This window comes from Homalodisca vitripennis, chromosome 1, assembly GCF_021130785.1.
Source record: "Homalodisca vitripennis isolate AUS2020 chromosome 1, UT_GWSS_2.1, whole genome shotgun sequence".
Classification (NCBI taxonomy): Eukaryota; Metazoa; Arthropoda; class Insecta; order Hemiptera; family Cicadellidae; genus Homalodisca; species Homalodisca vitripennis.
Genome location: NC_060207.1, coordinates 161,687,108 through 161,710,698, shown reverse-complemented (window position 1 = coordinate 161,710,698; position 23,591 = coordinate 161,687,108). Strand labels below are relative to the sequence as shown.

The 23,591-nt window shown below is 32.2% G+C and overlaps 1 protein-coding gene across 4 annotated transcripts in view; it reads left to right on the top strand.

Moving 5' to 3' along the window:
• The window catches only part of LOC124375230 (ribosomal protein S6 kinase delta-1), a 56,442-nt gene extending 36,527 nt beyond the window's left edge, over positions 1-19,915 (top strand). For 3 of the 4 annotated variants that reach the window (XM_046833366.1, XM_046833367.1, XM_046833368.1), the window contains exons 16-18: positions 3,032-3,239; positions 14,493-14,588; positions 18,632-19,915. In XM_046833366.1, coding sequence (XP_046689322.1) covers positions 3,032-3,239; positions 14,493-14,588; positions 18,632-18,760 — 433 coding nt within the window. In that variant the 3' untranslated portion in view covers positions 18,761-19,915. Of the gene's footprint in view, positions 1-3,031; positions 3,240-5,631; positions 5,828-14,492; positions 14,589-18,631 lie in introns of those variants that run through there. The other variant, XM_046833369.1, reaches the window with a different exon arrangement.
• The last annotated feature ends 3,676 nt before the right edge of the window (positions 19,916-23,591 follow it).

Genomic DNA, 23,591 nt, shown 5'->3' with positions numbered 1-23,591 from the left:
TCCGTTTTGAAATAAAAAATAAACTAGTTGAGATACAAAAATTTTATTATATAAATGTTAAAACTGCAGCTTTTCTCTACTTTTCTACATATTCACCATACAAATTCAAGCACTTATCATATCCTTTAACAGTTTTTTAAATTCCGTCTTTAAAAAAATCTGCCGCCTGAGAACGTAGCCAACATGTTACAGCGTTTTGAAGCTCTTCATCACTCGCAAACCTCTGAGATGCAAGCCACCGCTTCATGTACGGGAAAAGATGGAAATCACTGGGAGCCAAATCCGGGCTGTAGGGGGGGTGGTCAAAAACGTCCCATTTGAACTTTTTCAAAAGTTCTGTCGTTCTTTGAGCTGTATGAGGGCGGGCGTTGTCATGGACAAACACAACACCAGATGTCAGAAGACCACGATGCTTGTTTTGAATCGCTCGTTGTAGCCGTTTTAAGGTTTCACAGTAAGCTGCAGCTGTAATGATCGTACCACGCTCCATAAATTCAATGAGCAAGATGCCCTTAGCATCCCAAAAAACTGTAGCCATCAATTTTCTTGCTGAAAAAGATTGGCGAGCTTTCTTCGGCTTGCTTGGCGAAGCGGTATGACCCCATTGCATTGACGGACTACACCTTCGCTCATAATGTTTGGGCCATACACCGCACTCAATTCACGATGAATTTCAGCTGCTGTGTAACTTTTCGACCACAGAAATCTTATTACACCACGCACTTCACACGTGGCAGGATTTTCTATCATGGCGCTCATGTTTTTACGTTGCACCAAAAGAACGCGCGATTGCACGATGCTCTCTCTTACACAGCTAGAAGCGTACTGAACGGCTGCGCACACCAATGTGAGAATGGCGGCGCTACCCCCACTACTTATCGCGCCACGCCCAAACAGCGGTTACTTTATGGACGACCCTCGTATAACTAAAAACCAATGCATTTTAGGGGAAAACTCATAGTAACTTTTTTAAAGTCCTTTAAAAACCTTTAATTTTATTTTTTATAAAAGTTTTAGCACCATAACTAAGCGATTTATGAAGAGTATAAAGTTTATTAGTATTTTTTCGTTGTAAAATATAGTGAAAATTTCTTGCTCTCTTCTACCCCATTTGAAAAAATTGTTGCCGCTTTACAATTGATTAATTTATGTTCTTATAATACGTTCTGAGTGTTTGACCAGTTTAAAGTACTTGTTTAAAAAATTGAGCTAGAAGTGAGAAAATCATTTTTGTAATTTAGCAAAAATCACCTTTTTTCAAAATAACTCAAAAACTATTAGTAATAATCAACATCTTGTAGAGTACAAAATTGTAGGTTCTACTAAAAGGGTAAAAATTTAGTAAGATATAACCATTTAGTTTGCGTGCCTTATTTGAGCCCTTTTAGCATAAACCTTCTTAAAAATAAGATCTGAAAAAAAATATTTAGATGAGCTTATAGCTTTAAAAAAACCTGAAAATTGCTTTTTTTAAGGACTTGATTGCTTAAAAACTAAGCGCGTTATCAGGAGAAACCAAAATCACATTTTTGTATCGAATTTAGAAAATGTTTATTAGTATATTGATAAATACACATATTGGATATATTTTAGGCTTAGTTGAACTGTCACTTATGTACGGATGTCCCATGAGTAACCCGACAAACATGTCACGTGGTTTTCTCTCATAAAAATAATGAAAAAAGTTCATATAAACATATGTCCGGAGACGGTTTGTTAGCGAACTATAGGAAGTAAAAGATTCACCCGACTTTCTGGAAAAAGAACGGAAATAAATCAAAACTGATGTTTTTATAGGGCAGATATAGGTGTTAAACTTATCGGATATTATGAAAAATGAACTTAAAAAGTGAATAAAATACGTCCCAGACGTGTAAGACCATCCATATCTGATATATTAGACAAAATATACAAATTCGGTCTCAAAAAACCTGCTTTGTTTAGATTTTAAGATGTTTTTTTAATCAAGTAAATAATTACAACAAATTTACAGTATAAAACATTGTAGGTTGAGAAACGAGAGTTTTAAAGTACAATGTCAATTGAAATGCTTTTAGAGTTCACAACGTTGCTGCAACAATACCAGAATCCAATTTACTATTGTACAGCTATCCAACAATTCAGCTGCTGCAATAACTAACCTATAATCTTTGGTTTGTGCATTGTATGTGTATTATTGCATTATTTGTACTTTATTTGTGTGTGTTTTTTTTACAATAGCATGCCATTAACATTTTAATCAGTTAAGTAACTGCTTAATAACATGTTTATTATTTTTTTAATGATTTCTGTTAGAAGGGGTGGAAGGGGCGAAACTGATTAATAAATCATAAATTTTATGAAAAATTGTCAACTGACGTTCATTTAAGTTATATAAATATGATTTCAATTGATTACATGCACCAATCTAAATTTTTTTGAGTAAGGGTAGTTTTTACCCCTGAACTCTTGGCACAGGGTAGATTTTGAAATAGAGGGTAAGTAGAGTCTAAATCCAAATTTCTTACAAATCAGTGCTGTATGTGATAAATACCCAGTTTACACTATTTTACTGTCACTGACAGGACTATATTGGATTGTATTGTATTTTACTACTATTTTAGTACAAATGATTTATTTGCTGGTTCATCGTTATACAGTCTAGTAGCTAGCTGTAACCACAACACAATACAATCCACACAATTTTATTTTATTTCTAGTATCACTTTCTTTACAATTTTCCATTCTTTCTCATATCTGGCAACTTCACATGCACAGTAATAAATTAAACTTGTGTTTGTGCCAAAGATGTTTTTTTAAAAGGTACATAATTTTCAAAGACAGTAAAAATTTCAACAAGTAATGTTCTTTCCATCATAACAGGTGTTCATATCCATGGCTTTAGAAATCTAACTTAACCTTTTCAAAATATTCAAATTTCTTCAAATTTGACCTGATTGAGATCTGATTTACGTATAGCAACTGCTACGCTGTATGATTCCACCTCAATCAATCCCTCCTTCTCCAGTATCAACAAGATTTGCTGTCATAGGGACCTGAATCCGGATAATGTGCTGGTGTGTGGTAGCACCGTACGACTAACATACTTCTGCAGTTTCCCGGGTGTGGAACCTCAGCTCAGTTCGCAGGCGTGTAGTCAGCTGTACACTGCGCCCGAGCTGTCTACTATCTTCCCACCGACAGCGGCCGCTGATTGGTGGAGTCTAGGCACTCTGCTCTACCAACTACTCACTGGGCAGGTGAGCACTCCTTTATCAATTTATAGCAATAAATGAAATGAAATGAAATGGAAAATGCTCTTATTTTTAGGCGGATTTAGGGCTCTTCAAGGTCTTTCTTCCATTAACTTTAGAATATATAATACATCTTTATTTTCTTAAAACACTTCATTAACTAATAAATTTAGTCCAACAACTACTTGGTGTGTCTCAACAATGGCCTTTTCTAAATTGATTTTATTTTTTCTGACATTGAAAATCTATATTATTAGATAGAAATATAATAGTGTTTATCTGTGTTATTCAGTCACGTAAAAACTACAGGACTGATTGTATTGAAAATTCACATGGCCATTCTTCGGATCCCTGATTAACACATAGGCTATTCCTATTTTGAAAACCCCTTTGGGCTACGTCTCATTGGTCTTGAAAACTTCCTTAACCACCCATCTGTTAGACGACTAGTGACTAGTCGCCAAAAAATGTTTTTCCAATGTAAAATGACTAGTCATTAGTCAATTTTGCAGTTATCTGTTTAATTAAACTTTTGCTATCGAAAATAAAATTTAAGTAGGACAAATATTATACCATATTAATCGGGATGCTTCACAAATTAATTTTATATATGGGTTATTGAATAATAATGTGTAATAAGTATGCACCAAAATTATAAAGTTACAATATTAATGTTGGTTTGCCATGTCTGGTCGCGCACTTCGAGAGAATGCAAAAAATACAGGACTTTTTCTTCATACTTCTCCCATGGGAAATTTCGTTTTGGAATGAGTTTGGCTATATCATTACGTTCAGAATTTCTTTCTCAACAAGATCATATGCTTCAAGCATCTGTACGTTGGTATATGTTGTGAAGAAAGGCTTCCGACAGAACCATTGTTTGCAACATTTCTTTAATGTTAAGATGACTAGCGAAACTAGTCACTAATATTTTGTTGTTTCTCCTAATATTATTAGAATTGTGTTAGTATCAAATGACATCAAAATTTTCCTTATGAAATTTGTCATCAAGTGGTAGGCTATAGATATCTTCAAGGAATAAGTAAATTATAAGTGTTTATTTTGTGATCAAACTTTATAATTTCAAGAGAACTATAGCCGTCATATTGATGCATGTGAACAATGGTTTTATTTTTTATTCATTTATTGTACAAAATTTAGTGACATTCACAGACAGGTCTGTAGGCTAAATTATTATACCTAGGGCTACGCCTACATTACAAATACTGTTTATATCATTATTTTTTTATTCATTGAACACTATAAGTGACCTAGTAAATAAGTCAGGTGAAATTATACAATTATTATTAGACTGACTTTTTATTATAATAAATTTACTTCATTTAAACCATTTTATGACAGTATATTGTGTTTTTTTACAACTTTTAATTCTTGAAAAACACTTTTTAGGATTTGCAACAAACATATGTACATATTAAACTATATAAAAAACAAAAAAATACGTTTTTATTTTCAGAAATATTGCAATATATAAAAGGTATCAAAATATAATAAACAAACAGAAAATATCTAAAAATGTTAGAATGTGAATATGTCATTATTCGTAAAAACAACATTTTACTATTTACAAAAAAATTAAATATTTTGTGGAAAGTGGAATTTTTGATGTTTTGCATAAATAACCCCTTTTTTCATATTTTGAAATGTAATAAAAACAATATTTCAGTTTTTTATAAGGTTATACTTTTAGATATTTTTGTTTTTTTTTCACTTATAATGAAAACAAAAGTATAAATTTAAATAAAAAAGTTAATCCAACTGCATATAAATGTTCCTTGTTTCGTACTTAAAAATAAAATATATTGTAGTGTATACTTTATTTCAATAATAAACATTCTACATAGCATTGAATGAAGGTGTACATAACTAGCAAAATAGTGCCTACCATTATAGGAATTTCAACTGCTAAATCCAGGGTTAACACTCTATTATCTATTATTGTTTATGTACTTGGCTTAGTCAGCAGATAGTAAATGTGTTTTTACCTGTCAAAGTAATAATAAGTATAATAACTTTACACGTTTAAACAAGTGATAGTGTATGTTTTTTGTTATCCATTTTCAAAGTCAGTTACACTTATCAAACCTAATGTAACCTGCAGAAGCTTTTCTTTGTTTGGGTTTATTTTTATTGGGATTTTAATCAACTACAGTAAATGCTATAACTTTTTATATCATAACTGTGTTCACTGAAAAGCTAAGGACTTCAACTTTAGTATTCGTTAGGACTTCTCCACACTGGTCTAAAATAGTTGAATTGTTATTGAAACCGTTGGAGGTATTTAATAAAATGGACAGAAATTCAATAAATTTCAGAGGTGCTCATAAAAACATTTTCACTCTCCAATTTCAAGACCTCATCTTTTAACTTAACCCAGGTACTGGTGGCGATCGCTGCAGCGACGGTCTATCACTCTCAACAACTAGTCAACATCGCCACGAAAAGCCACTTTATAAAGTAACTATAATGCTTATTGACCAAAGTAATGGTAGCATTTAATAGCAGATAAATAAATGTATAGATTAATATGAAGTTCGGTACTTTTCGATCTTTAATACAAATCTGAGAGAAGAATTATTGTATTTAATTTTCATTCTTGTCATTTCTTTGCTGTTGTTTATGTATTGGTTAGTTTGTTTGTTTATGTTTTCTGTAATAATATTTATGAATATTATTTGAAGTTATTATTTAGTCAAGTGGTATAAACATGTTTTGAAACGTATTTCTCTTTCACAGGAGTAATTTAGTGAAACAAATAATTAGTGTTTTGTTTCAAAATAACCCAAATTTCGTAATCTATGTAGGCCTAGGATAGGAGTGTCAAGTTTGTATTTTAGCAAGTTTTACTTATTTTATATGTTGAATTTTACCAACATTATAATATGCATTTAAAATGGATAGGAACTATTTAGATCAATCTAGTGATATAAGGCAGTTATTAGAAAGTGAACCAGTAGACCATGACGGTGGTGAACCTGATTAAGCCTAGTGTAAGATCTCAATGCCCCAAGCAAAACTAGGTTTATAAATGTACATTTTTGTAAATACATTTTATAACAATTAGGGATATGTGTTTAGTGGATAAATAAAATTTAATTTTTTTTTAAATGAGAAGAAAATTTGAACATTGCTTCTAAGTTTGAAGATATAAAGTTTGACATGTAAGAAACTGTATGCTTTCCGGATTCATAAATATGATGAATTATGTTACATACTTTTGTACTTGTACTTGTTATTGATAAATTATGTGTTATTGCTAACTCTTGATGTAATGTAATACTGACGTAAGGAATAACTATTATTGTTGTATTATAGAATGTTACCAGGGTAATGTCAATATTCATAAAAAATGTATGTTGCAAGTTTTATCAATATATAAATTTAATAATAAATTTATTAAATAATTCCATCAAACTATATGTTTTCTGAAACTAGAGAAATGTATAAATAATTTTTATATTTTGGAATTTTGATTTTGTACAAATATACCATTTCTGTAAGTATAGCCCCATCTCCTAAAACAAAACAATATATAACAAAGTTTCAAATTTTGAAAGAATTTTATTTATAAAAGTATGCACAGTAAAAATACAGATTTTAATGAAGAAATTATACAGGGTGGTTGAAAAGTATGGGTACGGCTTAATATTTTAAAAACCATAGGAGATAACATCTATAAACTTTGCACAGTGTCATATGGCTATGTAAACTATTTTTCCTTGCTATTACCATGACATGCCAACCATGGGGGGATGGCCCACAGAGGAAAACATGGAAATCTTAAATTGAAGCATGGGTCGAGTGATACCTCATTTGAAAGATCTCACTTAGTAGAGTTGAATGCCGCAAACCGCATCTCAAAAGGTTTATCCAATCAGAAATGGCGGGTTGTTTTAGGTACACATTGTGAAGTACATTATGCGCTGCCATTTCTGACTGGATGGTCGTATTCTGATGCGGTAGGCGGCGTTTCACTCTACTAACCAATGTGTTTTCACTGACTTTTATTAATTAGTAAATTATGTCATAAATTTATAACACAATAAATAAAATTAAAAAACATCGGTATTTATTGTGTTTTATTTATTGTGTTATAAATTTATGACATAATTTGCTAATTAAAAAAAGTTAGTGAAAACACATTGGTTAGTAGAGTGAAACGCCGCCTACCGCATCAGAATACGACCATCCAGTCAGAAATGGCAGCGCATAATGTACTTCACAATGTGTACCTAAAACAACCCACCATTTCTGATTGGATAAACCTTTTGAGATGCGGTTTGCGGCATTTAACTCTACTAAGTGAGCTCTTTCAAATGAGGTATCACTCGACCCATGCTTCAATTTAAGATTTCCATGTTTTCCTCTGTGAGCCGTCCCTCCATGGTTGGCATGTCATGGTAATAGCAAGAAAAAATAATTTACATAGTCATATGACACTGTGCAAAGTTTATAGATGTTATCTCCTATGGTTTTTAAAATATTAAGCCGTACCCATACTTTTCAAACACCCTGTATATGAGAATGCATAATAAAAATCTTTTAGTATTTCTTATATTTGTTATAAAATACCCCGGCAAAACCTGGAAAAGTGGCCTGCCAATAGAGGTAATTTAGTTGCACTCACACAGAGTGTTCATTTCTCACTTTATTATCTGGGCTGATATGGGTTAAACTAGTATATCAATTGTTAAATTGTCTAGTGTAGTGATATGGAAACAAGGATAAGTTGAGTTGGCAATAAATTAATATATATACACATAAACTGTTATCCACTGCTTTGCACACGATTTTCAAAATAGAAGGGCTTAGCTTTCTTAGTAAAAGCATCTATGGTATGATATGATGGGGCCCCATAGAGTTTTCAAAATGAAGCAGGCATACATCTGATGGTTATTATTTCATTGCCCTAGAGTGGAAGATTCAACAGTTAAGTACATTTTTATTGGTTCATGTTTGTTTTGTGAATGTAGGAGCATACATTTCTATTTCTAATCAATTATATTTCTTATGCCACAGTTGAGTTTTACTGTCCTGATGCCTCAATCAATAAATTAAAAGCCCCTACCTTCGGCCCTTGTAATCTATGGTCGGCCTAAGATATCTCCGACCATTCGGAGATAGAGACTTATATTCTTATAAGTCTCTATAAGTAGAATTGTGGAAAATCCTTTAAACTAACTCAATTCAACATTTCAAAATAATCGTATAATAAAGTTAATAAGCCTGTAGTCTAGAAAAAAATTGCTTGCTGACACATGTTTGCCAATCCTCCTGTTTTTTCATAAAACATGCTGAAAATTCCATACACAATCTCAAGGGAGGCAACCAGTTTTGGATACCCTTATATGCAAACATTTCACAGCTGGGTGGGTTTTATAATAAGAGTTAAAATAGTACTTCCAATCAGGGCCCGATTAACCAGTAGGCTAAGTAGGCTGCAGCCTAGGGCGCGAGACCGGTGACGATTTTAGGGGGGGCGCTTCGGAGTTCAAGATGAAGTGCTTTTTATATGTAGTAAATAAAATGGTATGGTCTAAAACTTCACTATACATTTTTGTACATTATTTACACATCCACCTAGACCTTAGATTTACTCCATTTACTTAAAAATAAACTATTAAGTAGAAAAAGAAATTAATTAATAGTGATTAGTGACAACGCATAGTAATTATCGTAACGGTAGGGAAACTAAAAGGGAAATTTTGCTTCGCGCGAGGGGCGCCGCCGGCCGCCGCCCTTCGCCGTTTGCAACACTGACGCTCTCTGACAGATAGAGACAGAGTGTAGCTGCAGCTGCAGTCAGTCGTCTCCTCGTCTGCACTGTTTGTTTTTAGGCCTATGGCCTATGAATTATTTGGACTTTCGTTGTGATTAATTGGTGTCATTGCTCGTTATTATAAACACTGACATTTATTCGTAAATTCGAGTAGAGTGTTTTGATACTGAAATATTAGAAGAAGCAGTGTTTGCTTGTTTTACATATGTAGGCTACATTATGAGTAAAAAACCAAGTGGTTCCGAATACCGTAAACGGGCCCCGGGAGCGTAACGAACGGGAAAGTGCTCTTCTAAATAAAATTCATAGACTAGACGATTTTTTTCAATAAACCCAAACTCCCAGTTGTTCTGCTGAGACATTGCCGGTCGTCACGGGAACTGAACGAAACGTTGTGAGTGAGGACAGCGGTGCTATAGTGAAGTGGAAGTGATTCAGCAGCCTGCCAGTGCCACTGCTACCGATGTCTCAGACACCACAACGGAAATTGCACCTGTACACGTCCCCTTCACCACCATCAACCGAGCAAATAGCAGATTTGGGACATCAGTTGCAAGATTGTGTACCAGCAAATAAAGTGGTAACCGATTCAAAAAATCTTGATGATCCCGCTTTATGGCTGGTAAATGAGGCATTGCGTGAATACTTTGCAGTGCACAGCATCAATCAAAATGACAGTGGGGGATTTTTCCCAATCAAAGCGGCAGTATTCTGACCAAAACCGTTATTTGAACAAAGCTTGTTTTTTTCAAAAAACTTGTAAATGGAGAGATTGTAAAAAGAACTCATTTAGTTTATTCCAAATCAACTGGCTATGTATACTGTGCTCCTTGTAAGCTCTATGGGGGGGGACGACTGCCTTAGCTACATGCGGCTTTAATGATTGGAAAAATTCACACAAAATTCAAGAACATGATAATAGTCTAGAGCACAGAGAATGTAGTGAACAAATATTTGACCCGGATGAATGCACCTCAGAGAATTGATGCAAAACTACTTGAGCAGCATCAAGTAGAAGTGAAGTATTGGAGAGATGTATTGTCAAGAGTTGTTGAAGTAGTTAAGTATTTAACTTCTCGAGGGCTTCCGTTTTTATGGTGGAAAATGAAATTTTGGGGTCAACCAGTAATGGTAATTTCCTTGGCTGTATCGAGCTTTTGTGCAAGTTTGATCCTTTCATGGCTGACCATGTTGCTCGTTTCGGAAATAAAGGTAAAGGAGTGCCCTCATACTTATCTTCCACGATCGTTAACGAGTTTATTACTCTGTTAGCTGGCAATGTTAAATCCAAAATCTCGTCAGATATCAAGAATTCTAAGTATTTTTCGATTATTGTCGACTCTACTCCAGATGTTTCCAATGTGGATCAATTGACTTTTGTCATTCGTTTTGTAGCACCTGACGGGTCACCTAATGAGCGGTTCATAACGTTCATCCCAAATTGTGGCCATAAAGGGGAAGAAGATATGGAGAAGGCTGTGATAAATACTCTTGAAAGTTTGAACTTAAATATCAGTGACTGTAGAGGTCAGAGTTACGACAATGCAAGTAACATGTCTGGGTGTTACAAGGGGCTTCAAAATCGAATCAAAGAGCGAAATCCTCTTGCTCACTACGTTCCTTGCGCAGCTCATTCGTTACAGCTAGTAGGTTCGACCGCTGCAGAAAGTAGTAGTAGTTCTGTTGAATATTTTGCCCTGGCACAGCAAATGTACAACTTTCCATTCATCTACACACAGATGGGAAATTCTCTTGTCGCAATATGACAAAGAATGTTTGACAGTCAAGACCCTTTCGAAAAACTCGCTGGAGTGCAAGAGCAGATGCCAGTAAAGCCATGCACAAGTCATATAAACAAATAATCGCAGCGTTACAAGACATCACTTCAAACGAAGAAAAATAAAAAAGACGTATGACTTGAAGCCAAACAACTGATAGAGAAGCTCCAGTCTTTGGAAATGACCATGATGATTTGTTTTTGGAATAAAAGTACTCATGAAGTTTCATGACATCAGTGTACGACTTCAATCTGAAGATGGAGACTTAGATCAGACAGCACTTTCGTACGAGCTCCTAGAGTCTTTTCTAAGTTCATTAAGAAATGAGGAACAATTTTCTAACTTTGAAAGTGAGGCAAAGCTTATGTGCAATTCTCAAGAGTACAAACAAGACAATACAAGGAAAAAGAAACCAAAAATCCCTTTTGGAGAAAGCAAAGAGGGCCACACTGAGTTTGATGGGCGGAAATCATTCCTGATAAATTGTTACTACAAAGCAATTGATACACTCCTAGGGCAACTAACAAGGAGAAAATCAATTTATGTCACACTACGAGACTCCTTCAACTTTTTATGGAATTTGAATAAAATTGAGAGTTCAATCTTGAAGGAAAAAGGCAACAAAGCTAATGAATGAATATTCAACAGACCTAGATGAATTCATTTCCAGATGAGTGTTTGTATCTTCAAAAAATTTTTAAAAGATGATAATACATTCTATGAAGAGGAAAATGTACTGTCAGACAGAATGGAGGAAAAGAAGAAAGTCAAACCGACCGGGACTAAAGCCTACAGGCTATTGAAACATGTAAAAACCCTAAAAACTTGAATCTCTTTTTCCGAACGTGGAAGTGGCATTGCGGATCTTCTTGAGCATGGCGGTGTCTAATTGCAGCGGAGAAAGATCCTTTTCTGCTCTTACTCGAGTCAAGAATTATTTGAGGTCGACTACGGCAAGAAAAACTCCAGGCACTCGCTCTCTTATTTATAGAAAGTGACTATGTACAGCTCGTTCCGTTTGATGACTTGATCGATGCGTTTGCCTCATCAAAAAGCACGAAGAAAGACTTTGTTTAATCAGGGAATATATCGTCATGAGAAAATAAAAAGTTCTTTTGTTAACAGTAGGCCTAATAATTTTATAGTTCTAGCTCATTGTTTGTTATTGTGATTAAATGTTCAAGTCACCAAGTTGTATACCAAAGTCTAATGTCATTTCTATGTAACATAATGTACTTGAATAAACCAGAGAAAGTTGATGACCAATTTGACCATGTTCATTGATTTATTATAAATCCTTTTCAGTGATTTACAGTTAAAACGCTAATTAAACAGGCTATACGTAGCTACTAAGCTTTCTTATTAAAATGGACAACAATAAAATCTCCATTATTATGGCAGCATTTATACTGAAGTAAGAGATAAAATTCACATAATTTTAACAGCCTTAAAATTACAGTATGCATTTTAATTTATTTTGAAAAAAATAAGCCTACAGATTTTTTGAAAGTAACATTACAAAGTGCTGAACTTTGAATTTTGTGACTATTTAATGATAGTAATCTACAAAAAAATGTATAAGAATTAAAAACTCATGTAAGGTTTGGCTGTAGCTAGGACACATTTTTGTATGTCCTACAAAACCAGTGGTAAAATAAGAACCCTTGATTCTCTTTAAAGAATGTTTACCTACAAGTCTACAACAATAGACCATATTCCATTTTAAAGATACAAATAAATGCTCAGCAGTAAGCATCCTTTCCCTTTGCAAGTTTGCACTTTCTATAATTTTTGCTGTTTTTGTTCGTATGTTTGTGTGTTTTTAGGAAATGACAGCAAACAGCATAGTTCTTTTTAACCGTTGAATTTGAACATATTACATAGCAGTTTATACATACATGTATCATTAGACCTTTGAACAATAATTAAAGTTTATAGTTAGTTGCTGAATGTTGTTCTTTTCCTAAAGTTTAATACTCTAAATGGTCTCTCTCTGTAATGGTCTTTAAATTTAAGTAAGTTGAAATTTTATTACAAAAATATAATATGGCCGCTATACAGCAGAACACTTTTTATTATTGAAAATTGACAGAGGGAAGCCGGCCGGAAACCGTTCGGGGGGGGGGGCGAAGTACAAGATAGCCTACGGGCGCCCAAAAACCTTAATCGGGCCCTGCTTCCAATACGTTAGATGGTTTAAATTCGTCACTTGCGCAATCAGTAGTAATTTAGTCTTTGCAATCCGCATTACATAACTGATCAAGCATTATTTATTTTATATTTTCTGAAATTTGCAAGTGTAAACAAATTTTTCTGCCTTTTTGGTGAACTTCAACTGAATGTGTCAACAGATGTTTATTGTCAGTTAAATTTGGATCTCTTTATAAAAACCTTCCTCAGGCATTAACCTTTTTTTTAATTAGCTGCATTGTTCTAGTCGTTCCCGAGATTAGTGCTTAACAACACATTTAATGATTAATTTTTATTTATGAGATACATTAATTAAATTTATTGATTAATCCTTTCCACAGTTATATGGTACTTGTTTCCACTAACAGGTCCATATAATCTTGAAGTAAAACAATTAGATTTATTAGTTGTTTACTCCCTTTCTGGATTACTAAATGATTTTTATTTATTTTTAAATAATCAAAGAAGAGATTGGCTTGAATAAAAAAGAATATTTTATTTTAAATTGTATTTTAATTTTTTTATGTATTATTTAAAATAAAAATATGATTTTCAAAACATTTCAATATTAAATAAAAGTAACAAATGGTTTGTGTTATGTTTTATGGTTTTGTATACAAAGTGAAATGGAATGACATGCAACACTTTTAGATAAAATTATTCATGAGGAAAAAATCCTAAACCAAAGTTTGTTAAAGTTTTGACACCATCTTACTAAAGAAATTGAACTAAAATTTTTTGTGTTGGTAACAATGTATTTTGGGTAAAAACTAGTTGGAAATTTATTTTTTTTTAAACTTAAATAAATTTATAAGAAAAAGTCCAATGGTACGAATTGCCTTTATCAAGATTGATTACATGCACAGTTGGCAGAATTTTATTCAATAGGTATTGAAAAGCTTTTACCTAGATATGATAAGAGCTTAAATATAAATGGTAACTATATTAAAACATAGTTTAATGCCTTCACTGCTGATGTATACAGAGTAAGCCCAGCTATTCTTAGTCCTCCCACAGCACCTTAAAGTATCTGACACAATCAATGTGCTAAGAATTGCTCTTTCAAATTTATATAATAAAAAAGCCGTAAAAGTGAAGTGTATTTTTAGAATTTATTAAAGCAACTTAGTTTTTTAAAGACCCTTGTAAATACAACCATAGTACATTAAAAATCCAGAATGGTACCAGCTCGTCATCAGAACATTTACATCTCTATTGCATATTGGATCTCTTCCAGCATTTGTGTGGGAAAAATTAATATTTTTAATCATATCTTTTTGTTGTAAAATATTCACTTTGATATCTAAACTTGTAATTGCATAGTTAATTTGAATATAATGTAATTAATACATGTTACGTACTGTACTGATGAGAAATATGTTTCTTTGTGCTATAAACTAGTTTGATTGATTATATCTATAATGCGATGTTTTTGTAGAAAATTAGACTGTGACTCATAGTTGAAAGCTAATAATGATGGGTGCTTTTTAGAGCCTCTGTTCATACTATCCAAGCGGAGTCTTCTGTCACACAATTCTTCACATTCCAGATACCATATCTGTTGAAGCTCGTTCACTTCTAAAAGAGGTAAGTAAGAGGGAAGTCTTAACTTTTTCATGACGACGTGTACCCTCATTGGGTACACAGTCTTTTACAACTGCCGGTGTGTAACCAAGCAGGTTTACATAAAGCACATCATGCACCCGACGTGTGTACACGTTGATATGCATTTCCTTATTGCCTTTTTTATTGTTTACCTGTCTTGGTGATTTGTATTTGTTATATTGGCTCATAGGTTTGAATCGATAAGAGGAAAATTTAAAAATATAATTGTTATTTTCTTTAATATTAATTATTCTAAAATATAAATATTAATAATTCTTTAATTTTTATAAAAATTCCAACGGTACTTTTTTCAACGAAATCCATTAAAGCATAAGCGCACTTTAAAGATAAGCTTACACAAGCCAGGAGCGCCAAACATGTCACAGTTGAGAAGTATCAGTTGTTTGTTGTTCCTGGCAAGTGGTAGTGAACTGTTAATCTGTTTTTCATTATCAAATTCTTCAGTTTAACAAAATGTTGTAAATTTCTTAATTTTGATATAACATTTCTTCTTCTTCAGTCAATTTTACATACAGGCTTTTTGTTTTTAGAATTGAATTTTTTCGCTATACAACATTTTATCGAGCTCTTCAAATAATTTGGAACATTCAGCAAATCTTCTTCATGTTTAGCTCTATAACATATAGGATTATACTTACAATTTGAAACTAAATATTTAGTAAAACCGGAAGGAATATGTTTTTTTTTTTTTTAGTTTTGTAGTTGTAGATTTTTAGGAGTATTTTTATGTGTCAAAATTTTCACTAAAATACTTTTAAAATCCATATAAATCATGTAAGGATGAGGAAATTTCTTTTGATGATTGAAAAATTATGTTGTTTGACCAGGTAATGGCATAATTGATTCACAAACCTCATGTTGGTTAAAAATTTCTAAATGAACTGCTAAATTACTGTATTTACAAAAATGACTTAAACATCTCCTACATAACATTTTGTTATGTTCATGTTTAGATAATTGAGAGAATACAAGTTTATTTAAATCTGTTATCAAAATATTGATAACAGATTTATCTTATATCTTGGGATTCATCTTCTTTTTTATATATAACAAATCTATATTTACTTTAGCATAAAAACCGTCAGAAATTTGTAATGGAAGTATATTGAATTATTTCTAATCATAGCTATAGATATTGATAGATATTTTCAGGTAGTTACATGTTGAATTAAAACTTCTTTTATAAAACAATTTTATATTTTTAAATGGCATTGGATAATCAAATTCAGAAAATATTTCGTCATTTATAAATTGTTGATATTGTTTAGATCTGTCAATAAGAGTCTTGGATTTTTTGATTGCATATCGAACAGCATAAATAAAACAAAAATCATCTTTATTTTGAATATTAATACAAGCCTTTTTTACTTTAATTTCTCCAGGTAAATCAATATATGATCCTGCATTTAAAGCTTCATATTTATTTAGATTTAAATAATGAGTTATTGACAACTTTCAAATGACCAACTGAAATCTTTATTTTGATGATTCATCTGTTCTTGATGTGATAAATTATTGAATAGTTTTGTAATATAATCATCAATATATATTAAAATATTTCATCAGATTTTATTGTTAAGTACATTAGACAAGTTAGCGTTTTACCGTTCACTAACATTCATATTCACATCTCAAATGTTCAAAAGTTTCTTTTATACAATAAGGACAATCTAATCTTTAAGAAATATTTTAAACTAAGAAATTGAAAAGTGGTGATTTTTTAAAAAAATTTGACAAAAATCAACAAACTTTATCCGAATTTTATGTGCATTGGTGCTAGAGTCTTCTATTTATGAATAAAATAATTGACGAAAATAGAAAAAAAATATGAATTTAAGGTGAACTAGTGCTAGATTCTTATATTTATTGATAAAATATTGAAATCAATTTAGTAGTAAAATTATTTATTTAAAAGATTTTTAAGGATACAAACTTTCAATAATATTGATAATTCTTTAGTTGTTAGGAGGTATTTAAACATTTAAACCAACTAGAGTAGCATCAGATTTAGTTTCATGCAATGATCACGTATTTGCTAGATTAGCAAACAAAGTCAAGACTCAAGTCGATGTAAAAGTAATAGACACAAATATCACAGATCACAGGATGACTGTTGTAGGTGTGCGTGGCCGGGGGAGGGGTGGATAGACATACATCAGCTGATTCTGTCCGCCCATATCCTCCCTTCTACCGCTTAGAGTACGACAGGCGTCTTGCGCGACTTGAACAGGTTAAGTTGGTAGAAGTCTATGACGATAAAAATCCGTCAACTGCTTTTGAGACTTGTCTGCAAAAAGATAAAAGTAAAAAATGAACTTTTTGTCTCGTTAAGCATCATCCAAACATTAGAAAATTAAAATCGCGTTTTAAAAATTACAGGAATAAACTGCATTTTAAAATCAGAAATTTAAAAAAATGTTACAAAAATAATTTTCAAAAATGTAATGGAAATTTGAGAACTACGTGAAAGGTTATAAATGAAATAACAGGACAAACATCAAAACTAGCTCCATTAATGGTAATGAAATCAGCGATATTCAACAAATTTGCAATGAGTTTAATTCATTTTTCTTGTCTATTGTAGATAATTCTAACATACAAAAATCAAAACCTGATAATTTTGACACATGTTGTTATAAGAGATTTTTCAAGTTATATAATTCAAGTAATTCCATGTTTTTAGCTCCAGTAGTGGTAGATGATTTAGTACCTGTTAAGAGATATGAAAAATTACACCTCGCCTGGAATTGATAACATTATCTGATCTCTACTTAAATTGATGTATCCAAAAATAGTGAATGTCTTACTGTAAGTTAAGATTTGAAAAGGTCATATTTCCAGATGTTTAAAAAACCGCTGTGGTAATTCTGTTGCATAAGAGTGGACCGAATAATGACTGCAACAATTTCAGACCAATATATTTACTATCAACTTTTGTAAAGGTTTTTGGAAAAATTATGAAAAAAAAGATCAGTTAAATTTCTTTAGCAAACCCATTTTTTTAGTAAAAATCAATTTGATTTCAAAGAGGGTTTGAGTACTGAAACCGTGTTAAAAAACTTTATGGATGACGTATTTGAAGCAATAAATTCAGGATGCAAAGTCAGTGGATTATTTTTATATATTAAGAAAGCTTTCAATACTGTAGATCATGAAATTCTTTTAAATAAATAATTATACTGTTCTGGTATCAGAGGAAACATTCTTTCCAGGTTTTCAAGCTGTTTCAATAACAGGAAACGATGTGTAAAAATTAGCAACACTTACAGTGACTTTGGTATAATAAAAAGTGGAGTACCTCAAGGGTCAGTATTAGGTGCAATATTGTTTATCGTATATATATATATATATATATATATATATATATATATATATATATATATATATTAATGATATCTGTAACTCAAATTGATATGGTAAAATAACATCATTTGCTGATGACACAGCATTAACTTACATAAAAGATGACTGGAATGATATAGAAGAAGCAATGAGTATAGATTTAATAGCCCTTCAATGGTGGTTCTCAAAGAACAATATGTTATTAAGTCCGGAAAAAAAACAAAGTACTTAAAATTTAGCCTGATAAATTGTAAAATGTAACTCTGGTAACATTCACTTTGCCTTCAAGCCCTATTGTTAGCATATTTTATTTCTATCCAGGGAATTTTGTAATACATTACTAAAAATCACAATGAATTGTTTATTTTCTCTACAATTTCTCATGATGATTAAAATTTTCCTCTGGCCTTAGATCACATGATGCCATATTCTGTACACCTGTAATCATGGGATTTGAAGGGATAATGGTTACCCATTTTTCATCATTTCTGGGATCAAATACGCAAACATTTTCTAATGTCTAGTTTAGGTTCCTGTACTCTTACAGGTCTTAAGGTACAACCTTGGTTTGGTGAAAGACTTGGATCTCCATTTAGATTGTGTTATATGGAACCACATTTACAATAATGGATTCTGTTTGTATATTTCCTGTTTGTTTCCAGCTCCTAAGGTACAACCCTAGCGAGAGACTCGGCTCTGGACTATTAGGTGTGGAAGAGATCAAATCTCACCCATTCTTTGACGGCATCCTATGGGAGCAGATATACAATGATGGGCTCATGCCTGTCTAGTTATGTTCCTATACATATCTGACCTCATTATTTTAAGACTTTTTGTCCTAATGGCAACATTCTGTTTTTGTGTACAAAACAGTAGATTTTATCTGTTACTTGTCCTGAATTAGTTTTATTGTTTTACCTGTGATAGTTTTTTTTTAACAACTTAACTGAACTTTGTTTATTGTTGATTTATTTTTAAGACGTGTTACTGTGTGTTCTTGTTGTTATTTATAAGTACTTGGTTTTATATTTCTTTTTAGTACATGTATTTTATGTAGACATTTTCTATGAAATGCCATTATGTTTTTATAACATGTTAATGTACAATAAACCCTTTACACTCTAAATATTTTCTTTAAAACTCATATCACATGATAGAAATTGAAGATGAAGTAAATGATGACCTTTATTATGTATAATTTGAGTAAAACTTAATAGTTCTTAATACCAAGATTTTAGTATGCAAGTATGATTTCAAACCCTTTGAGCTGGTAGTGTTAAAGCAATAGTATACAATTATTACTGATTCAATCTATTAAATATGTGTATTGTGTAGAAAAATTATTAAAAAATGTTTTGAAAGTTTAAAAAGAAATAGAGAAGAGCTCAGAAAGAAGGTTATTTGCATGTCTGACTTCTTTCTGAGGTGCACAACTCTATTCTAGTTTTTAAGATGTCATTTCCTACGAAAGTTCCAAATATCCTATTTTACTCCCTTTATCTTGAAGTTCAAACAAAAAAGCAAGTAGAAGTGATAATTAAAGCATTATAAGAACTCGGTCATTTTAACATAAATGGAACCGATTTAAAACAATCAGATTTTCTTGCAGTATTGTATTTTTTATAAAGTTACATAAAAATTAACTGAAGTTTTATATAAGCTTTGCATTATGGAACATATATTATAGGAGTATTAACTACCAGTTTTACATAGTACATGTTCAAGATTCCTAATTTATTGGAACTCACTTGGCTTAAATGTTGCCAGATCGCTTACTGCGGCTTAAAAACATATACTAGTGGGATAATCCAAATTTATCAAATTCTGAATTTAAAATATTATTAACCCTTTGAGTGCCAACGTCCGATTTTACCGGACGACAAAAGTTGGCCGAAAAGTGCCGACGTCCGATTTTACCGGACGTTCGGGAAAAAGTCACTAAAAATTGTAACCTTTAATATTTTAAAATAATATCATATTGAAATGTTTGTGACGAATCGTTCTTTTCAAAATAAATTGTTATAGTACACTTCCGATCAAACTTTAAATTATGAAACTCACGTATAAACATTTTTGGTTGCCGTAGCTACCAGAAACAATGTGATAATAGTTTCTTAAAAGTTGTATAACTTACTCATTATTGAAGATAATAATATAAATTTTTCAAGATTTACAGACAATTGCATACACTTTCCAATGATATGGACTAAGAAAAGGATATGAATTTTTATGGTCATATTAATTTGGTTGAAAAATGAAATTAAAAAATATTTTTGAATTTTTTTTAGGTAAGTCCATTTTTTGTATTCCTAAATTTAGTGTTGTGGTAACTTTGTTATTTTATGTAAATTAAACAGAGTTTTCAGAAAAAAATAAAAAAAAAGAATCATATTGATAGCTTATTAAATAATCGAACTGTGAATTTTTTACTAAAACCTTGCAAAATGCCTGAAAAAGGGCTGGCACTTTTAGGTACACCCACTAGAAAAATACCTGGCACTTTTCAGTATACCCACTCAAAAAATACTTGGCACTCAAAGGGTTAAAGGCAGTCAAGTTTAAATATAAAGTGCATTGGTAAAACATTTTAGGAATGTTGATTCAAGTCCCAAATATTTTAACTTAATGTAATGGGCTAAAAAATGTGATAAAATCAACATTTTTCTTCTTCTTAACTTAAAAAAGCCATGTGCCCACCCTTCCATGCAACAAATGTAAGCGTGCTTAACAGTAATTATATTGTACATTGCCATTAGGAATTTATTATATTTATTTGTTTCTTTTGAGTGCTGTTATTTTATACATTGTAATTTATGTATTTTGTTAATAAATTGTTGTTTTCAGTTGCCTAATTTTTTATTAACCTAGTGAATCCGCATTTCTAAAACAAGGTAGAGTGGTGTTCACTGTAAAATTTATTTATTTGACAACAGTTACAATATGTTGGAATATAATTTTATTGTAAATATGATATATGTACAGAAAGTTACCTTCTTTTCATCTAGTGCTTAAAATAGTGAACAAGGCCAAATTTAATTTTTGTCTGGTTGTATTGTTGGAACAGTTGTTAACCTTTGTTTAATCAAATTGGTTTATTCTGTGAATATAATTATGTACCTCAGCAAGTAACTGAGATCCCATTAGATAAAATTGAAGTTTATAAAATTGTGAAGTTTCACAAATACTACAGGTAGAAAGCAGGTAGAGATAAAAATTTTTAATGATATAATAAATGGTCAGAATCTTGATTTTTAAGCCTTTCATAGGTATATGTATTTGCTAATAATAGTATTGATCTTCTAGAATGTAATTTTTACTATGCCTATACAAAATATTTGTATATTTTGTTTGTTGTGTAATTTTAATACATGATCTTTTTTAAACATAATAATTACCAGAAAACAAAGCTGTATATTTTTCAATTTGAAATAAATTACTAGAGGGTACAACAGGATCTGACTTATTACAGGTTACATTTTCCTACTAGTGCAGGTGCAAGTAGATTCATGGAAATAAATACAGGTATTGTATGCACAGGATCCAGGAGTTATACTGTTTGTGCACAGTCAGGCAGAAGCCACCTTCTGCCAGTGTCTCAGAAAGAGTACGTCACTATCTACTGCACCAAAAACAGTAATTTGTAAGTGAATGGTACCATGTCAATGATAAGAGCTGGCCAAAAGTTATGGCAACTGTTCATGCAGGTAAAGTTGCCCTTCTGCCCTCTCCAACGCTCTTAACCCTTTGGAGAACAGCTGACTATATATTGCCATTAGATAACCACACAAAATTACTGGCTGACTATACAGGGTGAGTCTGACCACCTGTGCAGTATTTACAGCTGTCTTAATAACTGACTTCCACACTTTTTCTATCTCTTTTCTCCATAATTTGGCCTCTCCGAATCCGTTAAAATTATTTTCAATTTTGAAAAATGCCCCTAAAGGGCCCAATTTGGGGGGTAGGGGTGCTTTTTGGGGAATTTTCAAATGTAAACATGGGTCGTGTGATACATAAATTTAAAGGTCTAATTACACCGAACATTTTGCCGCAAACAAAAGTTAATTATCTTTAACCATATGTACAGGGTGTACCAAAACGTTTTGAAATAGGACTTTAAAATAAAGTACTGTGTTACCCTATCTACAATACGGAACAGCTCCAGGTTTTTTCCTAACTTGCTATTGACCTATTTTTCAATGAAATATGTGGTGTGGGCCTTTTTCACTGGATTTTCTAAATTTCAAAAATATTCAAAATTTAAGAATACAAAAAATCCTAACACTTAAAATTCTTAAATAGCAACACATAATAAATTTTATATCAAATATAAGGTATTTTTAAAACAAACATTTTTGTATTTAACTTTTTTTCCTATCTCTTACTGTTTCAAAATGGCAGCCGAAAAACTGAATTACGTATGTCTGTTAACAAAATGTAACAAATTATTTTTAAAAGATATGAAATAAAAATATGTCCTATAATTTTTAATTTGCTTAATAGCTCTGAATGACCTCTGAACTAGCCATAATCGTACCTTTCATTGATTTTGCTAGTACAGGTGCTCGAATTGTAGACCGTCATTTGCTAAACACAGTTCTAATCTGGAACTTAAGCTATCTACAGCTCACAACACTTCTTCGTGGCTGATTGAATTTATAGCATTCCGGATTCACTGCATCATATCTTCGGGTGTTGTTGGTCGTAAAACATAAACTAAGTCTTTCAGCCTACCCCATAAGTAAAAGTCCATACAGGTCAAATCAGGGGATCTTGGTGGGTAGTTAACTGGACCACCTCTTCCAGGATATTGTTCATCAAGCGTTTGTCGCACGTTGTGCGAGTAGTGAACCGGAGCACCGTCGTGCATAAACCACATATTGCCAACAACTTCGTCAGGTACATCTATTAATAAGTTAGGCAAGTGATTAATTAAAAAAAATTGTTATAAGTCTCTCCATCTAGGTGTCCTTCAAAGAAAAAAGGACCTACAAACTCCCCTGCCAACAATACCACACCAAGTATTCACAGTCCAGTACCTCTGGTTGTCAACCTCTTGTATCCAGTGGGGGTTCTCATGAGCCCAGTACCTCATGTTGTGACGGTTAACTTCGCCGTTGCTCCGAAATGTAGCTTCGTCACACCATAGTAAATTGCAAAAAAATGTTCATTTTGTAGCAACTTTTCTCTTGCCCACAAACAAAAATTCATTCTTTGAATGCCATCATCACCATGAAGTTCTTGGTGCAGGGACATCTTGTAGGGATGCATTTTATTGTCTTTCAGGATCCTCACCACTGAACTTTGGCTCATACCAGAATCAATAGCTATTCTTCTGGAAGAATCATTTGGGTTTAGTTGCACTGCCGCCAATACTTCTGGTGCCCTATCCCTTCTTACAGGCCTTGCAAGTGTTTTTCCCTTATTGCTGTCAGGCTGTACCTGTCCTGTTTCACGAACTCGAATAGCAAGTCTTTAAAAGGCCATTCGTGACTGAGGTTCTCTATTTGGAAACCGTTTGGCATACACCCTCGCAGAAGCCACATAGTTTTGAAAACATTCGCCTAACACCATTAGCATATCGAATGCCTCTGCATTTGTGTACGGCATTTTGAAAAACCA